Below are 23766 nucleotides of genomic sequence, written 5' to 3' on the forward strand. Positions count from 1 at the left end.
AGGTTTATTATCTCTTTTGCCCTAACATTTTGCGTGTTGGATGGCATTTTTCAAAAAGATAAGCAACAGCTTGATCATGCAGATGTTTTGCATCACAAAATACAAGCAGTTTAAAGTGTCTGAAGTACTCTTGTAAAGTTAGTCTGGTTCCCTGACCAACTCCATTGAATCTAAGAAGAAATCTGGATCAGAATCAAAGACAGACATGCCAAGTTTCTGGATTTTTCTGTAAACAATCATATATCCATAACGTATGCTTTATAAGTCTGTATTTTTAAGGGTGATTTCCATAAGACTTTTGAGGGGCCCCGAGTGGCCAAGTGGTCTAAAGCGGTCCGTAACGGATCACTGCCATCTCACCTCTGCTTATTAACCATGTCTGCTTCTGTTCATAGTACTTTTTCTTCAAGTTTGATAGAGATTTCATTAGGTTTTTTTTGTTTCAGTTGCAGTAATTAATGGATCCCAGATAGTCAAGCAGTCTAAATGGCCTGCCTTTACTGATAAATGCCATCTCACCTCTATGAGTCTGGGTTTGAGTCTTGGGCTCAACAAAGAAGTACAATTAGTGGAGTGGTTTTTTTTATATTTTTATGACACAGCAACAAAATTAAGTCATAGAGGACCACTCCAGTGGCCTAGTGGTTAGAGCATCCACCTTGGAAGCAGGAGGTCATGGGTTCGAACCCCGGCCGAGTCATACCAAAGACTTACAAAAATGGTACTAACAGCTGCCTCGATTGGCGCTCAGCATTAAGAGGTTAGTGTTAGGACTGGTCGGCCTGGTGTCAGGATAATGCGTCTGGGTGGGACATCATGCTACATGTCTGCGGCATGATGCCCCAGTGCTAGACATCACTATAAACTGCCACACAGCAGACATCGTAGTGATACGACTGAAAAGTTTTTAAAGCTACGTTAAAAATCCTAATCACACATACACATACACCCAGGTTATACAGTATCAAGGCAACCAGAATACAGTGCCTTGCCCTATAAATCAGAAATTCTCTAAATCTGAAATGCATTCATGGTAATACATTTTACTTTTGTGTTGTCTACAATACTTGTACACAATTCAAGAAAAGGAAAAAAAACACACAAAGCACACAAAATTTGGTCAGATTCTGTTCAGCAGTTCTTGAGCATATGTCATCAAAGGATTGTCTCTTTTTAGGTAAGAACAGCCATAGTAGACGGTGATCTGGCATCAAATTCAGTAAATAGAAAGATCTTCATGCCATGATACTTTCTGTCTAATTTTTGGAAATTCTGTTGAGTGGTTGTTCCAAACAAAATTTTAAAAGATTTTCTAATGTTAGAATTATAAGCCAAATTTGATGGCATAATGGAACTATTTGTATATCCTTGAAAAGCCTTAAGTCATGATGCTTTCTGTCTAATTTGGTCAAATTCTATGCATTGGTTTTTTTATAAGTTAGTTCATGTCATTCTATTTTTAGTAACAGAAGCCATGTGTGAAGGCAGACTTACATCGTTCATACAAATTCTGAAGTTCTTCATGCCAAGATGCTCTCTGCCAAATTTGGCTGAAACTGGTCCCGAGCGTTTGTGAGAAGTTTTTTAAAAAAATGTTGACAAATGACGTAACATGCATCTGATGCAGAACCAATCCAGAAGTTTAACAGATCTTACAGTCAAGTGAAATAAGAATGGTAAGCATGTTGCACATAAATCTTATTATCTAAAATACATGTAAATCTTAAACGATTTTCATCACATAAGTTAGGCCCCAATAAATATTTAACTTAATAATCAAACTGCCATGCTGCCTTTATGGAGAGACACTGGACTGGACAGCATACTAACCAGGTCTTGACATGTCCAGTGCCTTTGTGGAGAGACACTGGACTGGACAGCATACTAACCAGGTCTTGACATGTCCAGTGCCTTTGTGGAGAAACACTGGACTGGACAGCATACTAGGGCCTAACCGGAAATCGCCTCGGACATTCGCCTCGGCCGAATATCCGGTTCTTTGGTACTATTCGGAAGTATTCGCCTCGGCAAATAATACGCGCACAAATGGTTACAAGTAAAATAATTCAATAAATATCGAACTTTAATTTTTTAAAAAAAGTTTTTTAATACATAATAATTTAGTTAAAAATAAATTATAATTACACAAACAGTTAACATTCCATTGGACTTCATGAATCATGATTGATGATATTTATTTAACTCAATTTCCTTTAGTAATTTCACTAGCATTCCCTAGGTGGCGTAACTTTTCAGCTTCCGGTAAATATTTGTGTGGAGACGCCATTTGTAAAAAAAATCTTAACAAAATTTAATTATTACGTATTCAAAATAAAATTAATAAATAATATATATATATATATATATATATATATATATATATATATATATATATATATTAAAATACTCATCGAAAAATGTCTACTCCGAAATTAAGTAGCAAGATTTGGAACTTTTTCACTATAAATGCTGTGGACAAATCGAAGGCAAATTGTGATGTCTGCAATGAAAGGCTAACACGAGGTGGCAAAAATGCTCATTCATATGGAACTTCAGTAAGAGTTTAACATTGTTTTTTCTGAGTTTATCGTGGTATAAACTGTCAGTTGTTGACTCACACAGCTTACATAACGCCCTTTGGGCGTTAATTGCTGTGTGAATCGGCAACTGACAGTTTATAACACGATAAACTCAGAAAAAACATTAAACTCTTATAATTGAAATTTCAATTATTCGTTATTTTGTTTGCATCATTAAAAAATAGAAATCTTAATTGAGCGTAGTAATACAAGTTTGGGTTTTTTCTGTTACGTAGCTATATATAGCACTTGATATTGTCCTGCTTGATCGTAATAAGGTCATCATAATACCAGTCCTTCAACCAATGGAAGCCAAATTTATTCCATCTTTTTTATTAAAAAAATGTAAGAATGTTGTTTTCCTTTAATGCTTACTTCATGTCTGCCTTCACTGGCAGTGTTTATCTTATGCTGTACATGTTACTCTATTTATAGAAGTTGAAAAGTAGTTCTCCTTACAGTTCATACAGAAATGAACACAATTCATTTTGATCACGTGGTAACATTCTGGCCAATGGAAATGTTACTTTCCTGTACCAGCTACTGCCATTGCAATTATGCTCTAATAAATCACCTTCGATCCTTCCATCACTCTGAGTATGACGAATACACCAGATCCACAGAGAGCCACAAAAGAAAGAGAGATGATGAAGAAGATTTAAGTTTAAGCTTCGCATACAATAATGAAACAAACGGTACTCTCCTGAGTCGCACCTACTATTTGGTTCGTGCCTGGATCTGGCAAATAGTACATCCAAATACTCAGATTCGGTACTCAGTGAAAATTATCTACTCGGTTAGGCCCTACAGCATACTAACCAGGTCTTGACATGTCCAGTGAACGGCACATCAGGGCGATATTTTCTGTAAATGGACAGCTGGTTCATCCTCTCGAAGGATTCCAACATTTCTAGGACATCATTGTACTGAAAATCGAAAAGAATACGCTAAAATGTGACCAAACAAGATTAATGTAACCCATTTTAGAGCGCTAACTATTCACAATGAACAAGAATCACATCAAGGATCCTGTAGTGTTCTCTGAGAATTAATTTTATTCAGCAAATTACATTACTCCATAACACTTACCCAACCACATTAATTAACTCTACTACCTCTTCAATCCAGCAATCAAGGAAAGACAAAAGATTTGTCTTTCCCATCGATATATCATGCAAAGTGAAGAAAATCCATGACCTCCCCCTTATGACCCTCTACGTTGCTACCCACTCTTTAACCTACATCAACAAGAATACTCCCATTCACAGGGAAATGTGAGGGAGTGTGACTCGGTAATTTACTATAAAAAAACTATAATTTCTCCACATAATCCAATCTCCAATCCCATTTAAGTTAGGAGAATAGGTAAGTGAAAGAAGCAACGTATGAGCATCCAATTTCTATTATTAGCATCATTTTTATTTAGATTTATCATTATACAATACATGTATTTAGAGTTATCTGGATCTTAACAACCTGAAAATATTACCAGTAAATTAAATATTACCCACCACAATGTGATGTGTCCGTCAGTTGTGGGTGTTTACTAGCAAGCATAATTGCTTCCATAGTCATGCAAGTCCTATATTTGTATTATCTTCTATGTTTCACTATTTACAAGACTTTCCATAAATCAAATTTAATTCCCAAGTGACATTTCTCAAGTTATGTGCCAGATAAGCCCTTAGCTTGTAAAGGCAGCATTCGCCTTGTTCTCCAGTTGACAACAATCCTAAAGCAGAGGTTTAATAATTGTTCAGTACCAAGTAGACTTACTTTGGCTCTTTGACCTTAATATCACAGCTGTACAGACAGCACCTTCTTTGTTTTCACACGACATCATTTTGATCAAGCCATTAATGTGATACTTGTTCAGTGTCAGGTAATAGTAATATTTCAACTCCCTGTGATCTTGCTACATAACTTACACGTACTCAGTTGCATCCTTTAATAGATTTCACAGACTGCATGATGAAAGTGTTACTTACAAAGCCATGATCAGTCTACAAGAGTAGCGTATGACAGTAAATGACAAGGAATTAGATTTGGATGATATTTATGATGACTTGATGACTATGTAGGATTTCAGAACTTCTGACAATGTGAATGAGTTCTTGGTCTTTGTACTGGATGACATTAGACAGTAACAAGGATACTGTGAATCACATAAAATATGGATTCAACTCTGTTTATCTGTAAGACATGTGGAATTAACATATTACAAGATATTGTGATTTAGATCATTATGGGCCACTATTTTTATACTGGTAACAGAATTCATAGATTTATCATGTAAATGGATTTCACATGCCAAGCATCATGGATTTCTATGGATTTTATTATAATCAAGTTTACATAAAACAATTACTGACATGGAACCGCATCAAATTTGACAATATTAATGGTGTAGTAAATGGACAGATAAAAATATGTCACTTGATCATGAAAATTGAGTCACAATGGCCTAATTTCTACATCAATGAGTTACTTTTGCTAAGATGCATACATATTAATTTGCATCGCTATAGATGCAACAAAGTCTAGGTTTGTGTATGGCAAGGTAAAGTTAAAATATACAAGTGAGCAAATTGGGTAGGCTGAATATCCTAATCACTTTTTAAAAAGTCTAATCAAAGCATGACCTACAAGAAGGGTATGAAGATTTAAATTTTTCTAACCGCGAAGAGTCATGTTAGCTAAGAGCACTTGCTGCAATTCTCCTGTGTCAGATTTGATCCCTCATTTGAATAACTTGTATAGTCGACAAAAAAAGGTTCTTCCTTATTCACATGCTTAACTTTAATTTCGCTACAAGGTTAAAAGACACATTAAACTAAGTTTAATCAAAAAGAAACAACTTTAACCTTAGTCTATAATGAAGATGCATGGATGTATGAAAAATAATCTGTTAAAGTGTGCTCAACAATAAACAACATAGAAATTATAAATCAGACTAACCTGCACTTTTGCCACAGAAAGAGATATTTCATCGAAGACAACAGTAAGGAAAATCTTGGGAATTCTGTATTCCTGCTCATCTGGTTTTGTATTTATACGCAGATGTGCCACAGAGGAAACTGGTTTCAATACTGGAAATACATATGCACAATGATCAATTACTCACATGGCAGAATATGAACCGAACTTTATTCCAAAAATTCTATTACAACCTCTGCACTGTTTTCTTTCTATTCTACAATGCTAATTCAGTGTATGAAAAATGAGACTCCTACAAAACTTTTACAGTGTGTTTAAATATAACATTCCAAGTCATGCTAAACATTCTCCACATATTGATTTGTGTACAGTTTCAAAGCAGCATAACGTACTAGTGCTAATCTTCTGTAAATAATTATTTATAACCTGCAACTCACCCTTCAACATTATTTATAAATTAAACATAATTATTTCCAAAGATTGTTTGCGATAAATACTCCAGTAACTCTTAGTTTCTGACATTGTTATGCTGACTTCTGAGTTTTTTTTCAAGGAATTATGAAGGATTTTCAACACAATTCAAGAACCATGGTTTTCTTATAGAAATTCCATTTTTCAACTCTGTTACTTTCTTTACCACTGATTTAAAGTACAAATATATATGAAGAAAGCACAAAAATAGGAACAAATGTACACAAACAGGAATAATTATGCTACTAAATTAGTGGAATGACAAATATGTGCAAACATACAAGAAGAAAATACACAAATAATTATCATGCCAATAAATTAATGTAATGATAAATAGGTACAAATGTACAAAAGGAAAATACATAAATAAATATCGTGCCACTAAATTACTGGGATGATAAATAGGCACAAATACATAAATAATTATCGTGCCACTAAATTACTGGGATGATAAATAGGTACAAATACATAAATATCATGCCACTAAATTACTGGGATGATAAATAGGTACAGATACATAAATAATTATCATGCCACTAAATTACTGGGATGATAAATAGGTACAAATACATAAATAATTAACATGCCACTAAATTACTGGGATGATAAATAGGTACAAATACATAAATAATTATCACGCCACTAAATTACTGGGATCATAAATAGGTACAAATACATAAATAATTATCACGCCACTACACCATATGGATGATACTCCATCATGTAACTACCTGCATCAAAGATTATTTTAACCACACAGTTCTGTCCCATTTCATTTTTTTTTTAATTTGGGAAGGGGGACTGGGAAATATATAAATAACAAACAATTTTTGATGCATAAAATGATACATATTTTTGTCAGTCTGAATATTTTGTATTCCCTCTAATAAATTCAAGGAATTTGGGACAAAAATTCAAGGTCTATTTCAATAAATACAACAACCTTTCAAGAACAAAAACAAACCTGTTTAAAATTCAATGTTTTCATTGTGTTCAGGCACTCGGCATAAAAAAATGCTCCTGGTGCAACTTATGATCATAAAATAAACCAAAATAATCATTTGAAAAATTAATAAACTTACCAAAAATGTTCAACTTGACTTCAATAATATCACAATATGTATTGTCACATGAATTTGCTCTCCAATACTATTGATGCTGAAGTTATTTCATGTGCATGTCAGTGTTCACATTGTAATTGTCACAATAATTTGTCAATTTTTGCAGCAAATATATTATACTTCTCTTTTTTTCATAACAAATCTGTAAAATAGATACTCAAGTACATTTGCTATATACAAATAATTCCATACATTCACTTGTCTTTTTCTCCAAAGGACACAGCCTGTTGATATGCCAGTCAAGCTCTTTTTGCGGCTTCAGCAAAGATTTCTTTAGCCTCACGTTTTGTCACCACTAACTTTTTTCACTCAATGTGCAACTGTTTCTTTTCCTTCTCAATGAGAATCTTTTTCCTTTCAAGCTGGTGCTTGTATTGGCAACATGCAGTGCGCATATTCTGAAAGCGGGCTACATCTGTTCTCTCATGCAAGAAATCTTTCTTCTTATAGTAATTAATTGCACTTTTTCCAGATGCCTTCTCTGCTTCAATTTTTCTGTATGTAGCTTCTTTTGTAGGTGCTGTTCCAAACTCTTCCAACAGCAACTACTGTAATTCAGATCTTTCTTGCAGAGGTCACAAAATCCCAGTCATCTAGCATTCAATTTTCTTAAAAACTGACCAACTTTTTTCTATCAACTTTTCACTCCAGCCATTCCCATTTCCATTTTTTTTTAAACCTTTATCTAAACGTTTTGTGTCATGGTCTCTCTCAGCAACTCGGGATGCCATGTTTTGCCAGCATGCTTCTTCTTTCTATTGCCATCAGTTCCATTACACGAAGATTCATTGGATGAATTTAAACTTTTGTCCAATCAAAATACTCTTTAAGAGAGCCGTGTGCTAACTAATATATGGAACGAATAATTTACAAGGGTCATTGCATAATGGGACCAGATAGACCGTCTTTAAAAAGGTGGAGTTTGTTGTTTCAGGAATATAATCTTGACATCAGGCACATGAAGGGGAAAGATAATTTAATAGCAGACACACTTTCCCATGTATAACAATGTATTATTTCATGTACTCTGTATTTCATAAGAATTCTTCTTATGTTTTTCTTTAATCTATGGTAAAAAGAAAGCTTTATCATATAAATCTTTCTTTTTCTTTAATGGGGGGGAAGTGTTACATGTATTAGATTTAATTTATATTTGATTTAAGTTGTATTTGATTTGATTTGATTGTTTGTGGGTTTTGGAATCTTTTTATTTTCTTTACATGTCAATATAATGTAATTTTGTTTACAAGGAATTTGATATTTTCCAGAAAATTCAGTTTGACCTGAATGTTTCTATAAATACCTAATAATAAAAACAATTGTTTCTATTTTTGACTTAGTTCCTGGACATGATTGAGGATCAAGTAAACAACTTTTTCTAGGAGAAAAATGATTGGTTCTTATCAAGGACATACAGGACCTATGTGACTTTTACATGTAAACATGATCACGTCATCCTCTATTTTGCAATTAGGCATTTCCAAAATTGCGAAATACTTAGTATTAATAGTGATGTTTACAGAGAGAGATCTCAGAGTCCGGGCTTTTAAACATTTGATGTCAAGTTGTTTTCTTCTGTTGTGACCAGAACTGAATTATTGAAGATTTTAAGTTTTTGAGTTATATGTTAATTCTTCTTCTGATTACTTGGACTCTAGAAGATTAATTCGTTTCTCTGGAAATATTATTGTGTTCATACAGAATTCTTAAATAAGGACACCTCTTGAAAATTTTATTGATAAATTATTGTGTTTGTACAAGGAACTTTAGATGTCAAAACAGTACAGGCAACAGAATACGTCATCGCCTTCCATCTTGGATTCTTCGTCGGGATTCGAACTTGGAATCATCAGAACATTTCAATATTAGGACTTAAAATTTTTTATTCTTGAATAATTCTCGGATTATTTTGGATCTGATTTTATAAAACCGTAAGTTAATATTTTTTTTATTTTTACAGAATTTTTCCAGGAAATAAATTATTTGTTTTATTTTTTCAAAGCTTGTTGTTTTCACTCTTTCTTGTGTTACTATTTGTTCGATCCTAAACACATAACATCACTGATATATGGGGAAGGGAATGTAATAAGAACTGGATACTCCATTGTGACTGTCACTGATACAAAGAAGGGAATGTAATGAGAACTGGAGTCTCCATTGTGACTGTCAGTAATATAGGGAAGGGAATGTAATGAGAACTGAAGTCTCCATTGTGACTGTCAGTAATATAGGGAAGGGAATGTAATGAGAACTGGAGTCTCCATTGTGACTGTCACTGATATAGAGAAGGGAATGTAATGAAAACTGGATTTTCCATTATGACTACCACTGATATAGGGAAGGAAGGGTAATGAGAACTGGAGACTATATTGTGACTTTCACTGATATAGGGAAGGGAATGTAATGAGAACTGGAGTCGCAATTGTGACTACCACTGATATAGGGAAGGGAGGGTAATGAGAGCTGGAGACTCCATTGTGATTACCACTGATATAGGGAAGGGAGGGTAATTAGAGCTGGAGTCACAATTGTGACTATCACTGATATAGGGAAGGGAGTGTAATGAGAGCTGGAGTCACAATTGTGACTATCACTGATATATGGAAGGGAGGGTAATGAGAGCTGGAGTCACAATTGTGACTATCACTGATATATGGAAGGGAGGGTAATGAGAGCTGGAGTCACAATTGTGACTATTACTGATATAGGGAAGGGAGGGTAATGAGAGCCGGAGACTCCATTGTGATTACCACTGATATAGGACAGAAGAGTAATAATATCTGCAGAGGCAGCTCTTGCATTGCCTGCTTCCACACATCTTCAATACAAACAGCAGTGGAAAACCAGAGCAATGAGCATAGGACAGTAAGTGATACATGTTAACTGAGGACAAGTGGAGAAAAGCATCTCATCTCATTAAATCTAGATCACATGAAGCCATCAGAGCACTTGCCATGGAGTGATGCACATCCCTGTTAATCACCATAACAATACTACCTGCTGACTCCCCCATGTGCCTACTGCCTGCTGTTTTTTAAACCAGACAAACAATCACAAAGGATGCCAAGTGAAAAATCAATGAAGTGGTTACCATTAATGAAAGTCATAAACTTGGGGTTCTCACCTACACCACCACCACAATGTTCTTATCTGAGCTCAATATGTTCACACTGTACGTACTTGAATGTGTGCGGTATCAGTAGAAGGAGACAGGCAGCTGGCTCTCAAAGAAATTATAAAAAAACAGGTATTGTAATTCCCCGTTCAGATTTTGTTCAACAGATAATCATATATCTCCTTAATCTTTGTTGACTTGCAGTAGATGGAAGGTGGTGTGCATATCATCATCCTCTATACAGCCGTTGGATTATATGCCTGGTTTGCATAGATGGAAGCTGGTGTGTATGTCATCAGCCTGTATATATCTTTTGCATTTATACACCTGGCTTGCTGACTGGTAGTAGACGAAAAATGTCATGTATATCGTCATCCTCTATAGATCCCTTGGATTTATTCACCTGGCTTGCTGACTTGCAGTAGATGGAAGGTGGTGTATATATATTGTCATCCTCTCTAGATCCCTTGGATTTATTCACCTGGCTTGTTGACTTGTAGTAGATGGAAGGCAGAGTTTGTATTGTCATCCGCTATATATCCCATGGATTTACACACCTGGCTTGCTGACTTGTAGTAGATGGAAGGTGGAGTGTATATCATCATCCTCTATATATCTCTTGGATTTACACACCTGGCTTGCTGACTGGTAGTAGATGAAGGTGGAGTTTGTATCGTCATCCGCTATATATCCCGTGGATTTACACACCTGGCTTGCTGACTTGTAGTAGATGGAAGGTGGAGTGTATATCATCATCCTCAATAGATCCCTTGGATTTACACACCTGGCTTGCTGACTTGTAGCAGATGGAAGGTGGAGTTTGTATCATCATCCTCTATAGATCCCTTGGATTTATTCGCCTGGCTTGCTGACTTGCAGTAGATGGAAGGTGGTGTGTATATATCGTCATCCTCTCTAGATCCCTTGGATTTATTCACCTGGCTTGTTGACTTGTAGTAGATGGAAGGTAGAGTTTGTATTGTCATCCTCTATATATCCCATGGATTTACACACCTGGCTTGCTGACTTTTAGTTGAGGGCACTCAAATAATGATAAAATATGACAAATTTCTTCAATGACCATTTGAAAACTGTACTAATAGTTCCCACATGGGATTGAAATGAGGAAACTGAGGTTTTCTTCACAATGACTGGGGGGGTTGGGGTTGTCCTCATGAGGCAGAACTTCTAAGTTGATATGTATCATCAGCATGGATGTGGTGCTATGATGTTTGGGCATAATCTGGTACTTATCCACAGAATACAGCATTAACATTACATCTGCCTGCAGAACTGGCATTCATTGAACCAACATGGTTTTGTGACAGCTAGCTGGATGGCCAGCTAAACGTCCAGTTGGACCAATGTCTAGGTGGCAAAATGGACAGACCATAAACATGGGTCCCTCTCAGATTCCATACACAACAGGATGGTCAGCTAAACGTCCAGTTTGACCAACGTCTAGGTGGCAAAGTGGACAGACCATAAACATAGGTCCCTGTCAGATTCCGTCCACAATAGGATGGTCAGCTTATATTAGGCATAGCTCACTGATGTGACTGACCTCTGGATGCTGGTGATTGTAACCATCCAGACATATGGCTGTACGTGCTGGTGGCAACCAGAATAGTGGTGGTCAGCAAAGATGGCTGATAATACAAGACTACAAAGCTGGTATTATGCCCCTTGCATCTGAACAAACTAGATCCTGTGGACTTTTACCCACTGGAATGACAAAAAGTGGGAGTAAGATATCCCATTAACTCCAAGTTTGTATTGGACTGATGCAATGAAGAGAGGAAAAGAACGTGCCCTTAATCCAATAACTGTCATCATCTCCTCTGCAAGCCTGCTCATCTGCGACTCAAACAGCAACAGAAGTGGGTGTATCAAAGACACCTCCAATACACAACGATCTGCTGCCTCTTGCTGGCTAGATGTGACAGTCAATGAAGGCATGGTTCCAAGAATCTCTGAAAGGGAGGGACCATAGGTGCATCATTACTACGCTGTCTACATAAAATGTTTAAAGGTGGAGGTTGAAAATCTCACTCTCTATTGAACTGGGCTCTGCCTTTCTCTCTACTGACCTCTAAACCAATGCACAACAATGTGGACCACATTTCAGGAGTATCTTCTGACCGTAACATTTCGCATTTTGGACACACACAAAAACAAGAAATAAGCCAAACATGTTAACTTTTATCATCAACCACATTCCCTATTAATTCAACCTGTGTTCACTAGTAACACAAACATTAAATATCAATGATACAGATTACGACTACAAGGACATAAAAATGAAGTAACTCTAATTACCAATACAGTACCCACTTTACATTCTGATAGGTAGAATTAATGTTAATTCATGACGGATGTCATGTAACATTGTGGTGCAATGTTACTTGTACTGATTAAAGGCAATTCTTGACGGATGTCCTGTGGCATTGTGGTACAGTGTTACTTGTACTGATACATGGTGATTCTTGATGGATGTCGAGAGGCACTGTGGTGCAATGTTACTTCTACTGATTAATGGCGATTCTTAATGGATGTCAAAAGGCACTGTGGTGTAATGCTACTCATACTGATTAATGGTGATTTTTGATGCAGTGATCAATCTACAATTTCATCCCAAAGAGTCCCAGGACTCACATATATTCAAATAATGAGTCCCACTCAAACGTAATGAGTACAATGATTCTGCTAATAAATGGCAAACACAATGAGATACATTTTCTTTATTTATAATACAGAATTATTACAACTAGGTCATTATTAACTATCAACGCCTTCTTCACTTTACTTCATAAATTCGCCTGTCTTTCTTAGATCTCCAGGCCTGTAATACTGACTTGTAATCAAATGGCACAGTACACAGTTTTACAGCCATCAGTTTGTGCTGAGTCTCAATATCTAGCCTGTTTCTAGCTTTAACCAGGATTCTGTTCTGGGCAGAAAACCCATGCTCGCATCCAGCAGTATGTATTGATGAAGTTAGTGCAAGTGCTGCTAACTTGCGCAAGTTTGGAAAATCCTCTGTGGTGGCGGTCAATTAAATGCCACAGTTTACACATCACATCTTGAGGGTACTTCTCAGCCAGAACTACATTTGCATCCTGAACATCAGATGAAGAAACCAAATGCTGCTGATCAGTGGAATTTGAATCAAGAAACAAACTATCCAATGTCCTTTGCTTAGGGTCAATTTTCATCATCTTCTTTGGCAGCATTTTAACCGAAAACATGACTGGAACTGATGACATCTCATAATAGTATACTGTTAAGGAGTGAGTACCACATGACCGGTGCAAAGATAATACTTGCCTAGTGAAAAGAAAGTCCTGTTAAACAAAATCACAGGAAGCACGTTGTTGTTCCTTTAAAATTTCTTGCGTCCAAAGGAATGCACATATGAACAACTAATGAGTCCCAGCCATTTTTTGTGCGTGCTGGACGCGGGACGCAGGGGTAGATTAATCACTGTCAATGATGGATATCGAAAGGCATTGTGGTACAATGTTACTCGTACTGATGCATGGTGATTCTTGATGGATGTTGAGAGGCAATCTGGTGTAATGTTACTCATACTGCAGCAAAAGCTTAATGTGAATAACATCCAGTAGAGGTTGCCACCTTGAGTTAGACAGGGAAGGTAATTTGAAAGTTTCTTCCCTTTGTCTTACCGATTTACTGATGAGAAAAACAAAATTGTTCATCTTTCTGGCAGGGCTGCATTCAAGAGGGAGCATAGTTTATTACCAAATGTTAATGTGATCACAGAAATATATTCAATGGTGAAAAAGACAGACAGGAAAGGAAGTGAGTAGGAAAGTGCTAACTTACAATACTGCAATTTTGGTTCCTCTGAGGCAATCACATTCTTTAGATTACTCTGCAATCATAAAGATATACTTTATGACACACAATATACAGTTTGTATAATAACGAAATAATGTTATATCTATGTAGCCAAATCAGTCACTCACACTTGGGACTACCAAATTTTGTTTTCAGACTATTGAAAGGTTCCAAAAGCCCTCTGAACCACTGGCCATGCCTAACGTGTTTTTTAATTAGGTAATGACCCCATTCCCGATGCAGTTTGCACTTCTCCCTTTTGATACTGAAAACGAAAAGCCTTAAAAATATTTTTAAAAATGCACAAAATTAGGTCATTTCATTAATTTATAATTTCTAACCTGATTATCATCAAAAAAATGTCCTCTCCTTCACATTTCATACCAAACAGAAGGTTCCAATATAAACAATTAATTACCATGGTGTGTCCTTGACAAAGCACTTTACTCTGATTACCTTGGCACTAAATAAGCTACTTATGTTGCTGTGATATAAAGCACCAAACCAAACAAATGTAAACAAGAAGCCAACAGTCATTTTCTGGTTCCCTGAAAAGTCCATTTTTAGTGAAGAGGTAGGGTCTTTGGACAACACATACATAGAGGATACACAATACATTGCATGCAACCAGTATTTTTAATTTTTAGTTTTTTACTTCCAAAAACAAAATGAAATAAACAGAAATGGGTAAATACTGCCTCATAGTTGGACCACCTTGTAATGTTATAATTTCACTACTTCACAATGATATCGATTCATGACCATGCCTGCCTTATAACAGGAACTTTTACAAAGAAGAAGAATCTTTTAGCAGAGGGGTTCTGTATTATTGTAATTTAGTAGTAGTAGTAGTAGCAGTACTAGTCCAGATATACAAGCATTGGCTATATTTGCTCACAGTGTATTTGGCCTTTAGTTTTGGCAAAAGGTTTGAGATGTTTCAAACATAAAACATCCATGATTTGCAACTCAAGAAAGAGCATTTCTTCAACATGGACAATTTAAAACTAAGCAAATATTGCTAGCATGATACTATGCTCTCTCTCTCTCTCTCTCTATATATATATATATATATATATATATATATATATATATATATATATATATATATACTAGAAATGTGTTCATAGAACATGGCTGTCCAAACTGACCAAAACACAAAATGTGTCATCGATGTGACAAACGGATGGTCAAGGGTGGACACACAATGGACACAACATAAATCTTTATTTATTATCTCAATGTGCAAAGTCAATATAAATGGTGCATACCTATTTTCTTTTATAATTCAGATCCTTTCAATGAAAGCACCAAAACAATTTTATTTTTACAAATCCCTGACTTATTTCCATGGCAATGGAAAAATTATGAACATCTTAAAGCTCCTTGTCTTTAAATCCACTGCACATAATGTTTTTCCATTTGATAAAATGGAAAAAATTTAAATCAGAAATCTGTTTCCATAATGAGAGAAAATTGCAATTACCAAAATTTGTTTCTTGTCCAGGAGATCGTACATGGTGTCTTTGCTGTTCCAGTATAAACTGAGGGACTCCAGTTTTACAAGCTACAGATAGAAGTATGCAGAACTTAAACATATATCAATATAAAATATAAAACTGAAGAATCATATGTATTTCAATGGTACATGTAACTTTTTTGTATTTCTATGGTACATGTAATTTTTAAAATTTCTATCATACAAGTAATTTTTTGCACTTCTACAGTACATGTACTTTTTTGTATTTCTATGGTACATTTAGGAATTTTTTGTATTTCTTTGGTACATGTTAAGTTTGTGTTTCTATGGTACATAATGTAATTTTTTGTACATCAATAGTACATGTAACTTCTTTATTTCTAAGATATATGTCATTTTTTGTATTTCTATGGTACATTTAGTAAATTTTTCTAGACAAATCAATAAGGCTACATAAATTGTCGATGTGTGCAATCACATATGCACGCATGAGTGCAGAAAAAAGGATCCACCCACCCAATGACCCAATGCAGACATATCATGAAGTTTACGTCTGATTAAAAAGTTAAATATTGCAAAACATAATTATCACAAAAATACATAAATTAACAATATTAAACAAAAGTTTCAACAGCTATACTCCTTAATGTTAAATAAAAAGAGCAAATACTTACTTTTAATAAATACCTAATTCCTTACTAACCTTGTATATCTGTGATACAGCTTCCTTGATGATGCAGGGTTTCCAGTGCTCATCTGTTGTCTGTGAAATAAAATCTAACATACATATTTTATGCAGTGATCATTGCATACAATTTTTTTTAAATCACTCAATTTCTTTTTACAAAGATCAATAAGGACTGTAAGATTCTATTTATTACATTATATAAATAACATTTATATGTAACACCTGAGCTCATATGCATATTTTATCAGATATTTTGTTTCATTAGAAACTATAATGTTAAATTTTTCCATGGAAAATTTTTGTTATGATTTAGAACAAAATTCTCCTTTAACTCAAGTGCATGCCATCCAAAACGTTTGGTGGAAAACTTGCTTGTTTCCACAAAATGCCTACTGATACAGACTTTGAAATTTTACTTCACATGACATGCATTCATTTCTAAATACACATGTTCAAAATGTTTTTCTCCATATAAAATCAAAGAATTACAATTAATGCAATTTTTGCATTCAAATTTTCCACTCCACAGCATCTACAGGGAAAAGTTATTAAAATCAGAAATGTACCCAAAATATTTTGATCTTCAGACAATGAAGTACCAAATGTTAAATTACAGATGGGATTTTATAAAATACATGTGAAGATCTTACTCATAGTACCTGAAACAGTAGTTCCTTCAGTGTAACTCCAATCGAGAAAGGATTTTTAGGGTCCGTGTAACGGTCTTCATATCTGATGTGGATGTTACGAACCTCCACCTGAAGATTCTTGATGACCTGAGTGGCAAATTTCTCGGCAAACGAATCCTTCTTCTTCTCTTTAGGTTTATCTGCACAAAACACATCAATGAATAGAATAAATATCTCAAAGACAAAGGCTTCACCATTATGTACAGCTTAACAACAAAATAAATTTTGATCAGATTTGTATCAATGGCAAAAACAGGGGTCAAATAAATCTCTAAAGAAACATTCTTGCAAACAGTTAGGCAAGCACAAAAAATAATACTTGTCCAGAGAAAACTCATATTCACCCAGTCAGGTAAGCACTAAAAAATATTAGCAGTCCAGAATAAACTCTTACTCATCCAATCAGACAAGTGCTACAAAATATTACTTGTCCAGAGAAAACTTACTCATCTAATCAGGTAAATGCTACAAAATATTACTTGTCCAGAGAAAATTCTTACTCACCCAATCAGGTGAGCACTGCAAAATATTACTTGCAAAGAATAAACTCTTATTCAACTAGCTTTGACTGAAAATATAAAGCTAATAATTTTGTTGACCTGAATTTCATCATGCAAAAGACTTTTCTGGAACTAATTCTGAGACCTTTCAAAGGAGTGCTCCATTTAAGCATTCATGGCACACAGGAAAGGCAGTTTTTAAAAAATAAAGGCCAGGATACTAATTACTCAAACAGTTCAATATGACAATGATACAAAATTTAAGATTGTATTTGTGAATGATTATTCAAATTTAAAATACCTTCCATGGGTACCATGTATGTTTCGCTGAAATAGTCCTAACACCAGTTATAAAGAGTGAGAGAATAGCACCTGTATATGCCTGACTAAAACAAATGGAAAGCAAACTAGAAATAGAAAGTACTGACTTGAAATGATCAAAGTCACCAATATTTTTTGGCAGTGCTGATTTACCATTAAACAGATACATTCATCAGCATTGATCCAGCACTAGCCCAATGATTTTTGAAATTCATTTGACCAGTGGAAATTTTCACTTGTCATAACAAACTGGGTCAGTGATGTTTCAAACCCAAAAGAAAATGCATAATTGTTATCACTCTTCCTATACCATCTTTCTCTCCATTACCATGATCTTCATCTGTCATTTCTAAATTGCATCATGGGTAACTCCTCCACACTGAAAGTGCCTCTCCTGGGTCCCAAGTAGGTTTTATTGAAACAGCCATAACACCAGTTGTAAACAATTATACTAATTACAGCCATAACACCAGCTATAAGTAATTACACTAATTACACACAACAAACTGTTTTTAACAGAACTTCTTTCCTACTTTTAAGCAAACCAACTAAGTAAACCAAAACTAAATATAAAATTATGTAATGATCTACACATATGATTCAAGAGCAATAAGGACTACCTTTGGTAACAGTTTCACCAAAATTGGGTCAACAAGAGTATCATGAACAGCACATTCCACTCACCTAATTTTCAAAAGTCCTCTGTTTACATGCCTTACATCTTTCATTGATGAAACCATTTGTCTTATTTCAATTACAAAGACATTGACATTTGACTCCATAATTCATAGGCAGGGGCCCCGAGTGGCTGAGTGATCTAAAGTACTCTCCGTTACGTATCACTGCCATCTCACCTCTGTATGCATGGGTTCGAGTCTAGGATTCGGCCAATGTGGGTATGTGAGAAAGCTTGCCAGTAGCTTCTCGTGGGTCGGTGGTTCTTCCCGGGGTTTTCCTGGGCTCTTCCTCCACCATTAATACTGGCCGCCATGCATAGCCTATCGTGTGCTGAAAAATGGTGTTAAACCCCACAACAACAACAACAGCAACAAAATTCATAGGCTTCTTCCTTACCCAAAGTGCATGGTGGCCATACTGAATGTCAGAACTGAAGCATTTTCATTTAGGGCCAACTAAACATCATTCAGTGATGATATGACCATCCATTTAGGGCCAACTAAACATCATTCATTGTTGATATGATCATCAATTTAGGGCCAACTAAACATCATTCAGTATTGATATGACCATCCATTCTGGTGGAGTAGCTATAACAAGATTTTCAGGATAGCCGCTGCCAGTCATTGAGTTAAAAAATTTAATAAAAAATCATGAAAGTACGAAGCTTAAATTGTTTTTAATTGCTCTGATCTGTAAAAAGATGCAAGAATTGATAATGAGCTCAGAATATGAAAGCATCCAATGACAAAAAAGAAGCGTGGGGTCATCAATTCAAAGAAAGGTAAAGTCAATTTTGTATTCTCTGTATATCTGGAGAAAATGGCAGGCTATGAGATGACAAATTCACCTGAATATCCCCTTAGCATGGAATTGGGACCTACAACCCAAATCTTCTGTCTACTGACCTTTTTCAGCCTCCAGTTTTTTGGCATCTTCCAGCTGCTGTAGCTTCTTCTGTTTAGCCTCTTGTTTTGCTTTCTCCTCCTTAACTGCATCATACTTGATTGCTGTTATGAGATGAAGATCAGCGTTACATTATGTCATTAGTGTATTCAAGATACTGAGTGTATAGATGCACATTATGTGTCAAAAACTGAAATACTCTCAGATATAATACAGTAGCCACCACTTCATGTATATGTGCTTGCTTTTACAAACACCTTCTTCACATCACACATCATCACATTGTTCATTATGGCAACCTCTTGATTGAGATCAAGTATTTCTTAGCTGAAACATGCACAGGTCTTTTTTTTTTAAAGTGTGAATTTATTGGGAAACTTAAAATCACTGGGTAATAATTCCATAAAAACTGGGGTAATAATTCCATAAAGACTGGGGTAGCAATTCCATAAAGACTGGGCAATAATTCTATAAAGAATGGGGTAATAATTCCATAAAAATGGGTAATAATTCCATAAAGACTGGGGTAATAATTCCATAAAGTTATCAAAATGCTTTCTGCATTGTTCTATTTTCATCATATTACTGATATTTCAGCCATTTTCCAGCAATTACCATCATTTTTATACTGTATCACTCCAACAAAGTATTTCTGATGTGAGCTTTTGTAGAAAAGGAACAAGGCATTCTAATCACACTGATTACAGATAGGTTAATGTTTAGGATATGCCACGGTGCCAGTGACCCTTCTTTTTTCACTTTGGGGCAAGAAAGTTGCCTCTTTGACACCTAAAAATGTCATCAGAAAATAAAGATAAAAGATCATTACAGGTGATTTAGATCGACTGAATCAAGTGAACCCCAAGCTGGTTTAATAAACAGTGCGCTCAGTACCAAATCAGCTTTAAACAATTAATTTCATTGGCTGATAGAAATGTCTTACTGATTTTGATTAGCCTGGGCACCAATCTATACCACATGTTCAATTATAATGGAGTAACAATTGTACAGAGGATAAAATTAAATCTTCAGCAAACAATGCTGCATTTCTTTCCAAAGCAACATATACGGGGAGAACAAATGTAGACTTAAATGAACTAAATAATATCAAGAGGGAAATGGTCACTAAAGCATAAGTAATTTAATTCCCAGATTGGAAAATCTGTTGGAGAAATTCAAATGACAGTATGTAAGGCCCATGTGAGGAATTGAAACCCCAGTATTGAAGAGCTGAGTGAGGGAATCAAATCCCAATATGGAATTCCTGTGTGAGTAATTCAAACTCCAGTATGGAAAGCCTCTGTGAGGAAATCAAATCCCAGTATGGAAGGCCTGTGCGAGGAATTCAAACTCCAGTATGTAAGGCCATGTCAGGAATTCAAACCCCAGTATGTAAGGTCATGTCCGGAATTGAAAGCCCCATATGTAAGGCCCTGTCAGGAATTCAAACCCCCCATTATGGAAGGCCTGTATCAGGAATTTAAACCCCAGTAAGTAAGGCCATGTGAAAAATTCAAACCCCAGTAAGGAAGGCCATGTGAAGAATTCAAACCCCCAATATGGAAAGCCATGTGAAGAATTCAAACCACCCTATGGAAGGCCATGTGAGGACTTCAAACTCCAGTACAGAAGTGCTGTGTGAGGAAATCAAATCCCAATATGGAATTCCTGAGTGAGGAAATTAAACCCCAGTATGTAAGCCTTGTGTGAGGAGAGGCTAATAATAACATGCCTGAATTATTTCTAAATGACTAAACTTCTCTTTAATGGAAGGGGTACATGGCCATCAGAATGAACACTGTAGGTACTCTTCAATTTTGGAAAACAAATAAAATCTGCTCAGGTTCCAGAAAGTCAGATCACAGTATAGGCCACATGGTACTAATGATATGGAAAAATGGGAACCAGCCTGGAAATGGGTAAACATAAAATAGAGTATATATGGGTTTGGCTGACCAGGATTGGTTAATAATGTAAGTTATGTTTTAGGATCCAAGTTGCAAGTGAAAAAAATAGTTATTGTTTTACTGATGAAATTTCAGTCCTTTAACAGTGTTGAGTTTGGAACACTCATTACTAAAATTAGCACCTGACTCTTTGGTACAGAATTGAAAGCACACGTTTCAAACACATGCAGGTCCAGAAAATGCCGCAGCTCATACCCTTTCCTTAAGACAGAAGCTGACATCCAGGTTTCATCTATACTGATGAATATAGGTTTGATCATGAGCACTCAAAATTTTTAAGTTATTGAATTTTTAATATCATGGTGTTTGCAAAGGTTTACTATGGGAACTGAATTAGTACCAAGTGTCCAGTATGTTCAACATATATCACCAAAGTGCAATGTACAAGGAAGATTTAGTTTTCATTTGAGAAAAATGTCGTGCATTTTAAATATTTAAGCACTGCATATGAAAGAGATGACAATTTTTTAAAAGCAAGATGTCAAGTTTATAGTTTCATATACCAAAATGACAATATGAATAAGATCAGTGCCACAGTCAATAAGAAACACTGCCCATGAAGGATATTTTACAATGGTTAAAATCACACTTCATCCACTGCTGTAGTGGGAAATTATACATTCTTTGGTGAAATCAAATCAACACTTTATTCACTGCTGTATTGGGAAATTATACATTCTTTGGTGAAATCAAATCAACACTTCATTCACTGCTGTATTGGGAAATTATACATTTGGTGAAATCAAATCAACACTTCATTCACTGCTGTATTGAGAAATTATACATTCTTTAGTGAAATCAAATCAACACTTCATTCACTGCTGTACTGGGAAATTATACATTCTTTGGTGAAATCAAATCAACACTTCATTCACTGCTGTATTGGGAAATTATACATTCTTTGGTGAAATCAAATCAACACTTCATTCACTGCTGTATTGGGAAATTATACATTCTTTGGTGAAATCAAATCAACACTTCATTCACTGCTGTATTGGGAAATTATACATTCTTTGGTGAAATAAAATCAACACTTTATTCACTGCTGTATTGGGAAATTATACATTCTTTGGTGAAATCAAATCAACACTTCATTCACTGTTGTACTGGGAAATTATAAATTCTTTGGTGAAATCAAATCAACACTTCATTCACTGCTGTACTGGGAAATTATACATTCTTTGGTGAAATCAAATTACAGTAAATTATATTAGCACATAACAAACTATCACCAATTGTCCCACCTTACATATGTTGCCTGGTAATCAGTGTAAAGGAGATAATTGTTTCGTTTGATTACACTACATGTAAATACCTGCATTCATACTAAATTAAAATATTCATCAACTCAGAAAATTCAATTTCAGTTACATGCCGAAAATAAAAAATTATGTGCCATATCAATTACACAAACACCTTACCAAGTGACTGCTTTCTTCTGAAACATCTGTGAAATTAATGCAATCTTACAAAATATTGACATGCTTCAAAATAGTGAGCTGTAATGTACAAGAAACAACAATGGTTGCTTTTGATCAAAGCTATGATAGATCCATATTATAATGCAACAGATTAAATCTTACAATATTAACAATATTAATATTATAAACATTATTAACAATATTAAAAAATATTAACAGTACATAATAACATTACATAAAAGTTACAACAAAAAATTGTGTATCATATCATTGAAAAGTAACAATGATTTATCATATCACTGAAAAGTAACAATGATTTATCATATCATTCAAAAGTAACAATGATTTATCGTATCACTGAAAAGTAACAATGACTTATCATATCACTGAAAAGCAACAATGATTTATCATATCATTGAAAAGCAACAATGATTTATCATATCATTGAAAAGTAACAATGATTTATCATATCACTGAAAAGTAACAATGATTTATCATATCATTGAAAAGTAACAATGATTTATCATATCACTGAAAAGTAACAATGATTTATCACTGAAAAGCAACAACGATTTATCTTATCACTGAAAAGTAACAATGATTTATCATATCATTGAAAAGTAATAATGATTTATCATATCAGTTAAAAGTAACAATGATTTATCATATCACCGAAAAGTAACTGATTTATCATATCACTGAAAAGTAACAATGATTTATCATATCACTGAAAAGTTATCCTATATAATTACTTTCAAAAAGACCTCACTGCATAACTCAGAACTTACCAACGTTGGGAACAGCCAGTGCATACACCCCATCCACAGTGGCTATGACAGGTTCTGTGTACAAATTCTTCCAGGGTATCTTCAGCGTTAACTTCCCTGAAGTGACAAGAACACACAGTAGAGCAAAACTTCAAAATGTCAAAGTACTGCAGAACAAATTTTGGGTCGGCTTTTTAACAGAGTCTACACAGTAGTTTATGAGCACACAGACATGAATACATGTTACAACAGCGTAGAGGGAGTC

General features: G+C 35.0%; 1 protein-coding gene across 6 annotated transcripts in view; it reads right to left on the minus strand.

Annotated features, from left to right (window-relative positions):
• Positions 1 to 23766, minus strand: part of LOC149792919 (intermembrane lipid transfer protein VPS13A-like) — a 345749-nt gene that overhangs the window by 286967 nt on the left and 35016 nt on the right. For 5 of the 6 annotated variants that reach the window (XM_089966749.1, XM_089966747.1, XM_089966746.1 and 2 more), the window contains exons 4-11: positions 23523 to 23618; positions 19349 to 19450; positions 16912 to 17081; positions 16268 to 16327; positions 15571 to 15651; positions 14070 to 14118; positions 5538 to 5668; positions 3399 to 3505 (exon numbers count right to left, since the gene is read on the minus strand). In XM_089966749.1, coding sequence (XP_089822875.1) covers positions 3399 to 3505; positions 5538 to 5668; positions 14070 to 14118; positions 15571 to 15651; positions 16268 to 16327; positions 16912 to 17081; positions 19349 to 19450; positions 23523 to 23618 — 796 coding nt within the window. Of the gene's footprint in view, positions 1 to 1830; positions 1898 to 3398; positions 3506 to 5537; positions 5669 to 14069; positions 14119 to 15570; positions 15652 to 16267; positions 16328 to 16911; positions 17082 to 19348; positions 19451 to 23522; positions 23619 to 23766 lie in introns of those variants that run through there. The other variant, XM_089966751.1, reaches the window with a different exon arrangement.

This window comes from Sinohyriopsis cumingii, chromosome 8 (assembly GCF_028554795.1).
Source record: "Sinohyriopsis cumingii isolate HCF-2022 chromosome 8, ASM2855479v2, whole genome shotgun sequence".
In the NCBI taxonomy this organism is placed as follows: domain Eukaryota; kingdom Metazoa; phylum Mollusca; class Bivalvia; order Unionida; family Unionidae; genus Sinohyriopsis; species Sinohyriopsis cumingii.